This window comes from Nicotiana tabacum, chromosome 24 (genome assembly GCF_000715075.1).
Source record: "Nicotiana tabacum cultivar K326 chromosome 24, ASM71507v2, whole genome shotgun sequence".
In the NCBI taxonomy this organism is placed as follows: domain Eukaryota; kingdom Viridiplantae; phylum Streptophyta; class Magnoliopsida; order Solanales; family Solanaceae; genus Nicotiana; species Nicotiana tabacum.
In genome coordinates, this window is record NC_134103.1 from 95660991 (window position 1) to 95672046 (window position 11056).

At 41.1% G+C, this 11056-nt stretch overlaps 1 protein-coding gene across 1 annotated transcript; it reads right to left on the minus strand.

Moving 5' to 3' along the window:
- Positions 1 to 10022: 10022 nt before the first annotated feature.
- LOC142178325 (uncharacterized) lies at positions 10023 to 10472 on the minus strand. The gene has a single exon (XM_075247656.1). The coding sequence runs from the start codon at positions 10470 to 10472 to the stop codon at positions 10023 to 10025; it is 450 nt and encodes a 149-aa protein (XP_075103757.1).
- Positions 10473 to 11056: the final 584 nt, after the last annotated feature.

Consider the following 11056-nt stretch of genomic DNA (forward strand, 5'->3'; position numbering starts at 1 on the left):
TTTGATTCACTAATTAGGGATGAAAATAATCACGGAATCATGAAATATAATGAAAATTGAGTATGAACCACTTAACCCAATCCATATGGTGCAAATCATCTAAAAATCGCTAAATCTCGAGATCTCCAACTCAAAATATGGATAAATGGCTCAAAGGTCCGAAATTGTACATTAAATCCACTGGCCAGGCTTCCTTCTTCGCGACCGCGATGAACAAATTCTTCAATAGCGATTTCCGAACTCTTCCCAGATAGCCTGTAGTATATCCACCATAACCTTTTCTACAAAACTCCAAGTGCTAAATGGTTTAATTTTCTGAAAACTTTACACGAAGGGCTACAACTTTCATGCTTAGATCATCTCCAAATTCCTTATAGATTGCAAGATATAAGCTTTCAAAGTCAACCTTGTGCAGCAGAAATTTTCTCCTACGCGATCGCGAAAAGGCTTACGTTATCGCGATTCACAAGGCCCCAAACTGCAGTTTGCTCTTCGCGAACGCGACCAAATGTTCGAGATCGCGATGCACACCCCTATAGCCAAAAGACCAGCAGCTGAAAATGGCCTAAAAATGGCCCGAAATCACCCCGAAACTCACCCGAGCCCTCGGGGCTCCACGCCAAACATCTACATAAGTCTAGAAACATAATGCGAACTTGTTCGCACGATCAAATCACCAAAATAATATCCAAAATCATGAATCGGATATCAACACGCATGAAATTTGAAGGGAGTACTCAAGAACTTCTAGAATTGCAACCAAGTGTCTGAATGCTATCAAACCAACTCCGAACGACCCTCAATTTTGCAGGCAAGTTCCAAATCATAACTCAAACCTACTTGATATTTTAAATATCACTTAACAATATCAAAATCATGAATCACACCTCAAGTCAAGCTTAATGAACTAATAAACTTTTAAAATTCAAAACTGACGGCCAACAAGCCTAAACACCTCGGAATGATCTCAAATTTTGCACACAAGTCATAAATGGCAGTACGGACTTATTACAACTTTCGGAATCGAAATACGAACCCGACATCTAAAATGTCAACTCCCAGTCAAACATCTCAACCTTCCAAAACTTCAACTTTTCAAATTTTTGCCAAAATGCACCGAATTATATTACGGATTTCTAAATACAAACCCGGGCGTACGCCTAAGTCTAAAATCGCCATACGGAGCCATTGGAATCATCAAAACTCCACTCCGGAGTCGTCTACACAAAAGTGAAACTCAGATCAACTCTTTTCACTTAAACTTCTAAAATAAGAATTGTCCTTCCAAATTGATCCTGAATCATCCAAAAATCGAACTCGACCTGGTGCGCAAGTTATAACACATATTATGAAGTTACTTAGGTCCTTAATCCATTGAACGAGATACTAATTCTCAAAATGACAAGTCGGGTCGTTACAGGACTCCGACGTCATAGAAATCAAATGTGCTTCCCAATTGGTAGTAAATCAGGTATACGGGATCTTCGACATTAAAGTGGAGTGCGTACAACAATATGTAGAAAACCTAGAGTCTGCTCATACAGTTTAGGGAATGGTCAATCATCCATATCCCAAGAGAATAATACGCGTAAGCAAACACACCGGCTAATCTAGGCTTGTCCATGGAAATAAAAGGATCAAACTCCGGTACGGTCGTGCGGCTTATACATTTGGTATTGGATATGGACGGTTATTATGAAGTAAACACTTCCAATTTGGTCTGGGACTGGAGAAATGAGATCATTGACTATATTGAGCACGGCAAACTACCCAAAGATCCCAAGGCATCTCGGGCGCTACACACTAAACTAGCATGTTACTTCTTCAGGGGAGGCCAATTGTATAGAAAGTATTTACAAGGCTCGTTGGCCCGATGCTTAGGAGCCTCCGAGGCTAATTACGTCATAAGAGAAGTCTACGAAAGAATCTGGGGGAATCACTCTAGTGCGGACTCAGTAGTGCTAAAGTTAGTTAGGGTAGGATACTACCGGCCCCGTATGGAACAATACGCTAAGATATTTGTTCATAAATGAGACAAGTGTCAGTGCCACGCACCGTTGGTGCATCAACCAGCAGAACTATGGCATTAAGTATTGTCGCCCTGGCCATTCATGAAATAGAGGATGGACATAGTTGGTCCGCTATTGTCGGCTCTCGGTAAGTTAAGATTTCTTTTGATTTTAACTGATTATTTTTCTAAGTGGGTCGAAACAGGTCCTTACCAGAAAATCTGTGAGCGCGAAATGGTCGATTTCCTGTGGGATAACATAATTTGCAGGTTTGGGATAACCTGTGACAACGAGCTACAATTTATAGGCGCAAAGGTCACAAAATTCCTTGAAGACTTGAAAATCAAAGTAATCACATCTTCGCCATACCATCCAAGCGCAAACGGCCAAGAGGAATCGACAAACAAAATGATCATTCAAAATCTCAAAAAGAGATTGGAAGCAGCCAAAGGCAAATGGCCCAAAGATTTACCGGGAGTGTTATAGGCATACCAAACAACGACCATGTCAAACAACAACTTTCTCTCTCGTATACGGAGTAGAAACTCTGATCCCGGTGGAAGTAGGAGAGCCTACCATGAGATACTTCCGGGCAGACGAAGAAGCAAACAACAAAACATTGTTAGTCAGATTGGAGCTGCTCGACGAACGCAGGGACTTGGCGCATATAAGGATGGCAGTCCATAAACAAAGAATGGAAAGTTATTATAATCGAAGAGACAGTCTCTGTTATTTCAAAGGGGGAGACTTGGTTTTAATGAAAGTGACTCAAAATACCATAGAGCTCAACGCAAGAAAGTTGGGTCCAACGTGGAAAGGCCCCTATCGGGTTTCAGTTGTTATCGGGAAAGGATCATATGAATTGAAAAATCAAGAAAGAGTAAAATTGCCGAGCAACTGGAATGTGGCATACCTCAAAAGGTATTATTGTTGATGAGCACCGCCTATACTGAAAGTATGTGATGCACTCTTTTTCTCTTCGTCTAGTTTTTGTCCCAATTGGGTTTTTTTGGGAAGGTTTTTAATGAAGCAGCAACGGAAAGCATACTACGAGGGAAGCACCATCCGTAGAAATAATACCTTTAAACGACAAGGCATGGAAATAATGAACCACTACGGGATGGTTAGATAGTCTTTTGCCCGATAGCAAAGTTTCTAACGGGAAACAAAGCTTGCTATCGGACAAAAGGCTACCCGACCGTTCACGAGTGTCCCTTTACCACTAGGGGGTGGTCAGAAAATCTTTTTCTCGATAGCAAAGTTCCTAACGGGAAATGAAGCTTTCTATCGGACTAAAGATTATCTAAACATTCACTAGTGGAATCATCAAAGTAGCAAAACTTCCGGTGTTCTAATTCGTATTATTCGCGTTCGAACACTGTGGGGGGGGGGGGGGGTTGATATGAGAATACGACAACCTGGCTGGCACATAAATCGGGACTAAGAATCTGGGAACAAAGTTGTATCATCGGAACTGGGGACTGCGCGGCCATCCCCGTAGAAACAAGTTGTACAAATTAGCCACAAGTAATGTCAATTTCATTTTAGCATAATGCATGCTTATGTACTTTTGAAAATGGAAGGAATAAAGTAAAGTCCTTTTATTTTTATCTTGTTTCTTGTCCGAACGATGAATTAATTTTATCATTTGAAAGTTAATCAAGTACTTCAAATGCTAGTGCCGGAATGAACATGCAACGTTCTCTTCAAGAGAAAGGTAAAAATAAGAGGACACTCTCTTATGAAACCCTCACAGTAAAGGGTTGGTTCTAAAAGAATTTATGTCCGGAATCGAAATGCCATCGAGGAAAAATGCACATGAAGCCTTGCATAACTCGACGCAAAAAAGTAAAATATGTGCAATGCTTAAACGAAAAAGAATTTGTATATAACAAACGTGCCAAGCACCACAAATACAAAAGTATGAAAAGAAAAAAAAAGGAAAAAAAAAGTAAAAAAACTAAACTACTGCATCCCCATAACTTGGGGGAAGAGAACGTTTGCGCCCCTAGAAGAAGAAGGCGGATCTGCCGCTGACTCAAGGCCTTGGCCTTCATCATCATCCCCTTCAAGTTCCTCCTCAGTTCCCAAGAAAGCGGAACCAGAACCAGAAGAGTCAGTTGCATCAGGTTGAACCGGGAAGCTCCTTCGAGCAGTTGACTCCAGCTCACAGGCTTTGGCGATCTCGGCATCAAAATCAATGACGCCTGCTTTGGCCTATTCCAAGGTTTTTCTCCTCATACTCTACATAGAATATATTTTTTCAACAATGAGGGAATCCGCTTGGCGCTGAAGCTCTGACTTAAGCCGATCAACCTCGGTCGAAAGGCTATTCTGCTCGGATCTTGTGGCCTGAAGGCTAAGATGTGGGTCACGGATAATGAAGTTATAAACTTTATTGTGCTCCATGACCCCCTTATACTTTTTATCCATTTGGGCACGCTTCTCCTCAGTAGCTGCAGCCTCTTCAACTTTGGAGTTCAAGGTTGCCTTCAAATTATTCAACATCTCAATAGAGACGACCTCGCGCTTGGTAACAGCAAGAATAACATCTTGGACCTCAGACCATTTTTCCTTGGCCCCTTGAAATTGTACCTTTAACAGGACGGCCTCTTGGGTAAGGGTCATCACCTACTGCTCACTCCAATGCAACTGAACCTCCAACTCAATGGCTTCGACAGCTTGTGCTTCCAGTGCCAGGAGGTGAGCAGCAATTTTATCCCGCTTGGCCAACAGTTGATCTCGCTTATACGTGAGTTTTTCTTTATCAAGGATCAACTTCTGAAGGACCTTAAAAGCAAAGAAGTTAGCCTACAAAGCAAAAACTCAAATCAGAAATCATGTCATAACAAGAAAAGAAAAATCAATAAAAAGAACAAATATCATACCGTTGCTGTGTTATGCATGGCATTGTTCACCATACACCCCACCCCCCGAAAGAGAGTGTATTTTTTTCTCATCTTTCTCTGAAGCCAGCGGATTCAATGAATTGTTAATTCCACCAGACGAGACATCATATGGCACTCGGTAGAGACAAAGAGGGGCACTTTCCTCCTCCTTTGAGGATCTGCATAGGGGGCGAATAGTTATGCCCCAAATTCCCATGGTCTGGGGACTAGGGAGGGGGAACATCCTGCCCTCAGGTATCTATGTATGGTGGGGATGATGTAACGGTTCTTGGTGGTGAAGGCATGGCTGGCGAAGAAGGAGATGAAGCTGATGGTATTATGGGTTGAGAAGAAGCTGCAGCAAAAGCAGTGCTAGTTATTTGTTGCTCATCAACCAAAGACGGAAGAGGCCCGATACCTAGCCTTACAGTACCGGGAGCAACGATTGGGGCTCGGAAGCGAGAATTGGAATCCTCCATTATATCACTCTCCCTAGAGTGCTTGGACGTCGTCCTAGATTAGTGTTATTAGCTCTTCAGATTGAGCATTTTGTTGAGCTGATGAAGGTCGCCGTCTCCTCTTTAGGGAAGCCCCTTCATCACTGGCTCCCCCATCATCATCAAACACCACAGTGGTTGTGGCTGGCTCGGGCGCGACGTTCTTTACCCTTTTATTTTTACTCTCGGCCATAGAGGAACATTACCTTGTGTTTGCTTGTTCTCCGACCGGGAACTCCGAGAAGAAGCACTGACACCAGAAGTAGGTTCGATTGCGCTCGTTCGGGTGAAAGCCTCCTACAGGAACCTCGCCGCATCTATGGGATCATCTAAAATGTCCTCCTCGGGGATGGTAATAGAGCCCTGCAGAAGACCTAAATTCAATGAAAAGTGAAGTTAGCCAATTATCTTATACGTGAGGTAAAAACAAGATTAGTTCGAGAATCACCTTACCATAATTTTTGGCCTTCCACCCATATTTAAGGGCCAGTTCTTTCCACCGGTAGGCTTTAGGCCTTCCACCCACTGGACGAAGCCTTCAACCCTTGGTGGTGTCCACCGAGTTGCTAAAATAGTGAAAAGAGAAGGATTAGTAACAACTTGAAATAACCTTTAGTTGGGGAAAATACATACGTTGAACTTACGTGTAAAAGTCCATGACTTGGGAAAAGATGAAGTTGTGGTCGAGATGCTGTCCCTGGTGGAAACTACAACGAACCGCTCCATCCATCCACGGTCATTGTCATCATCCATGCTGGTGAGCAAAGTATGGTGACCACGTTTGCTGAAGTTTATTACTCCCCCACGAAAGATCTTGGGAGAGTAAAGATTCATCATGCGGGCCAAGGAGAGATCTTCCCCCGTCTCCTGGCATAGCCGCCGTAGACATGCTACCGTCCGCCACACAGAGGGGCTTACCTGTGCCAAGTAGACTTGATACCAATAGCAAAACTACAAGATTAGGGGGTCAAGTCCCCCACTCAATGAGAATGGACCCAAAGTGAACGGATACGTGTAAACATATGTAAAACCCTTCTTAGGGAAGGTTACTTGCTCCGTCAGATCGGGAGAAATGCTGTTCAAATCATGGCAGCCACAGTCTTCCTTCACAGCAGGGATACTAGAAGGACGGACGAAAGAACGGTACACACCACCAGCTCATGTGTGGGAGTTAGCAGAAGGAAACTTCTTTTCAAAATCCTTGGCGGTACTCAGCCTTATGGGAATAATGGTGCTCATCGTAGTAGAAGGAAGTAAGAATTCTTTGAAGAAGGTTAAAGAAAAGTAAAAGCAAGAGAGAGTTGACTAAGAAAAGTTGAAAGAGTTTGAAAAATTGTGAAATGTAAAAGAAGAAGAATGAGACATACAAGTAAAGAAATAGCCGGCTAAAATCATGGCCGTGATTACCTCGAGAACCGATAAATAATGGAGTGACGCGTGTTTGGGGCATTAAATATGAAGAAACATGTGTCTAATCAAGCATCAAAAACTTTTCAGAGGAGATCAAAAAAAATTCCGCGAAGAAAGGTATCTTCACCAACTTCCTGATGACACAAAGATGTGCCATCGGAAAGTAGGGGAACTATATGTATAGGGTAAAATCAGTTCGTATTAAATTCTTGTATAATAGAGCAACACGTGGAACCGAAGACAAACAGAAAGCGAGACAGGTGGAAACTAAGACTGGGGGCAGCAACTTCGGTTGGCACCAGGAAGCCCCCGAAGGGAATATTACTAATGAAGACAAATGAATGCCTGCCACCCGATAGCATTAAATGAAGAATATTATGCAGTATTAAATACACAGTCCATTATAGAGAATTTTGACATTCATAGCCTGCCGTTAAACATTCTTCAATGGCCCCCATAATTTTCATTTAAGAGGGGTTTGATCCTAGGACATTGTTCTCTAGGTGCAACTATAAGTAGTGATTTCAACAGCCATGTAAAGGACATGAATTTTCTGACAATCTTATGCTATATACTATTCAAAAGCTTAATAACATTTCATTTCTTTTTCATTGATATTCATATTGCTGCCTTCAGAAGCTCTTCTCCCGGGACCATGCTAATTGTTGTCTTATATCATTTTCAACGCTAAGTCTTGTATTTTATTTAATTTATTTATCATTTTGGGATCAAATCGATTCACTTGTCTATAAATCACATTATAAATTCAATTGTACCATTTTACGGGTAAACATGTACTAAATTTTCCATATCGATCCATTACTTCGTTTCGATCTATGTCAAACGTCGTTATCAGTTAGTACAACTTTCATCTAGTGGCGAAGTCAAAAATTTCACGAAAGGTATTCAAAATTTAATATACATATATATAAAATAATTTTTGACCCATATACACAGTAAAAGTTTATATATATACAATATTATTTTTCGATAAAGGGTGTTCGATTGATCATCCTTCAATGTATGCGGCTATGCCACTACTTTCATATTAAATTAAAGTGGATGACACATTATCGTTTAAAAACTAACATAATTAATTATTGTAATCCATTTAATTTAACAATATAATGACATACTATATATGTTTGTATACAGGTAAAATCGAGGATAGAATTACCTCCGATTTCCTATTGTGAGGCGAGGAATGACGTTACTTGTTATAGGCCCGAGTGAGACCAAAGATACCCACAGATCAGAACCAGAAGCAGATAAATGATACATCAGGTCTCAATCACGGCCAAACCCGTGGAGAATCAAGCTCGAGTGAGATGAAGAATCGATGATGAAGGAAAGCCGGTTAAAGAAGATAAATAGGGAGCCAAAATATCCGCCATCAGTCGGATAATATGGCTAGGATCATGCTTGGTACTGATTGTGGATCATAATTTTGTGGGAGAAAAGGAAGGGAAAGATTTTAACCTTATTTAGACTTGTATTAGGGCTAAAACTCCTCTACTATATAAAGAGGAGGACCCCTTTATTTTTTGACGTTGTGTTTTGCATGCAGATCAAGGCAATAGAACTCATTTTGGTTCTTAGTAATTGTTCTAAGTGTTCTTTAATTGTTCACTCATTTAGCTGGACCCGAGCTCCATCTCGAGGGATTGATTGAAACCGATCGTTTACGTTTAAACATAACGCAAGGTTTAATTATTTTGCCACATTAGTTTGATCGTATTATCTAATTTCAATTGAATTATTTACTACTCTTTGATCATTTGTATTAAATTAAATCACGTATCCTTTAATCCACATATAAATTTAATTGTTATATTTTAAGGGTAAACAGTTTGGCGTCCACCGTGGGGCCAAAGATAATAGTGGTGATGTAATACGAATCTTGATAACACACTCTATTTTACACTTGTTCTTTGAAATTCTATTTCAGGATTATTCAATATGTCAGATTCTCAATCTGCTCACTTAAGTGTTGACGCCAAATCAGACTATCACAGTGAAAATAACAACATGGTGCCGAGCAACAATGTACCCCTTGTTGACCCTAATGTCGTTCCAATCGCTGATCCATTCGATGCCAATTCACAGGTTGCTATCTATATAAACCTACTGACTGATCCCAATAACAGCATTCACGGGTCACCTCGGCCATCGGCTCGTGAGGCACCAGAAGGGGGAGGCGATGGAGTTAGCTTACATTTAATTTTTGAGATGTTTCAAGCTCAGCAAATTAAAATAGCACAGTTGCAGAATCAAAATCACGCACACAACGCGGATGAACCCGAACCGATTGGAGAAGGCACTCGGAGGGAAGCACGGATTGTCACAGAACCCGACGGGTTCGGACCAAGAGAAACTTCTGAGGTGATAAAAATGCTTGAGGCGCTGACAAAATGGGTAGAATCCGGCTAAACGAAGATAGAGGCAAACGATAAGAAAGTGCAAACTTACAATTAGAGGGTCAATCAGATCCCGGGGGCACATCCGATAGTGAACGGATCGGATTCCAAAAAGTTCATTCAGAAGCCTTTCCCCCCCGAGCGCGACAACAAAGCCTATTTCAAAAAGGTTCTGATTGCCCGATATTCACAAATAAATGGGACCACAGATCCAAACGAGCATGTGACTTCCTACATATGTGTAATAAAAGGCAACGACCTCAAGGATGATGAGATTGAGTCACTATTGATGAAGAAATTCGGGGAAACCTTCTCCAAGGGAGTGATAATATGGTATCACAATTTAATTACCTCAATGTTGCACCTTATTTTGCACTAGTCAAGACAGGATCCAACTTTTGGTTTCTCTGTTGTTAATGAAAAGAGTCGCCACCTTATATTTAAAGGTATACTAGGGTACCTATTTAATGACTAAGTCGTATTTTTTATTAGTCTGCTAACCGGTAAGATTATAGGTAAGGGTTCTTGTTCTTCTAAGGGGAAGGTGTTAGGCACTCCTTAAAATCTACCTGAGGTAGCTCCATAGGACTCAGACTAAATTTGAGACTAATTGTTTGTACTATGATTTAACTAGTGTTCAAAGAGTGTATCTTACCATATATATATATATATATATATATATCTATATAATTATAAAAGAGTCTAGAGATAGGTTAAAAGAGTTCTGGAAGTAGTCCATATTTTATAAGGCTTGTAAAATGAGATTTAAGTTATGGAAGCAGCTGATTTAGGGAATGGTGTTCATATAAATGTGAAAGGTATTTGTTGATCCCTGATCTCTACCTCGATAGGGTCGATGTAGTTCTTGTCTGGATGCTGGATCATAGATGATAAGGTTACAAGCGCATCGGCGAACTCGTGCTGAATCCTGGGGATGTGCTTGAACTCAATCTTTGTGAACTTCTTGCACAACTCTTTAATGTAGTGCATGTATGGAAGTATCCTGACATTCTTCGTGGACCATTCTCCTTGGACTTGTTGTATCAACAGATCGGAATCTCCTATGACCAAAAGTTCTTTGATGTTCATGTCGACTGCCATTCTGATCCCAAGGATGCATGCTTCGTATTCAGCCATATTATTGGTGAAAGGGATTATCTTTGTTGTGGCTGGATAATGCTGTCCAAATTCCGAAATCCGAACTGCCCAAATTCCGACTCCTTTGAAGTTTGTTGCTCCATCGAAAAACATTCTCTACCCAGCGTATGATTCTGCAATATCTTCTCCAACAAATAATACTTCTTCATCGGGAAAATAAGTGGTAAGTTGTTCGTAATCCCCATCCACTGGATTCTCTGCGAGGTGGTTGGCTAAAGTTTGCCCTTTGATAACCTTTTGAGTTAGTACACAATGTCAAATTCACTGGGGATCATTTTCCATTTAGCTAGCTTTCCGGTAGGCATTGGCTTCTAGAAAATGTACTTGAGCAGGTCGAGCCGAGATATCAGATGCATAGTGTATGCTAACATGTAATGCCTTAGCTTATGAGAAATCCAAGTCAGAGCACAACGAGTGCGTTTTATCAGGGTATACTTGGCCTCGCATGGCATGAACTTCTTACTTAAGTAGTAGATGGCCTGCTCCTTTCTCCCAGTTTTCGTCAAGCTGCCCCAACACACAGCCGAAGGCATTATCCAAGACTAACAAATTGAGCAACAATAGCTTTCCTTGTTCGGGGGGAACCAACACTAGTGGGTTTGAGAGATACTCCTTGACTCTGTCGAAGGCTTTCTAGCACTCTTTTGTCCATTTTGTGGCAGCATCTTTCCTCAACA

Bases quoted from the DNA above. Each gene is read 5' to 3' on its own strand.
- LOC142178325 (XM_075247656.1), bottom strand. From the start codon at position 10,472: ATGTTTTTCGATGGAGCAACAAACTTCAAAGGAGTCGGAATTTGGGCA.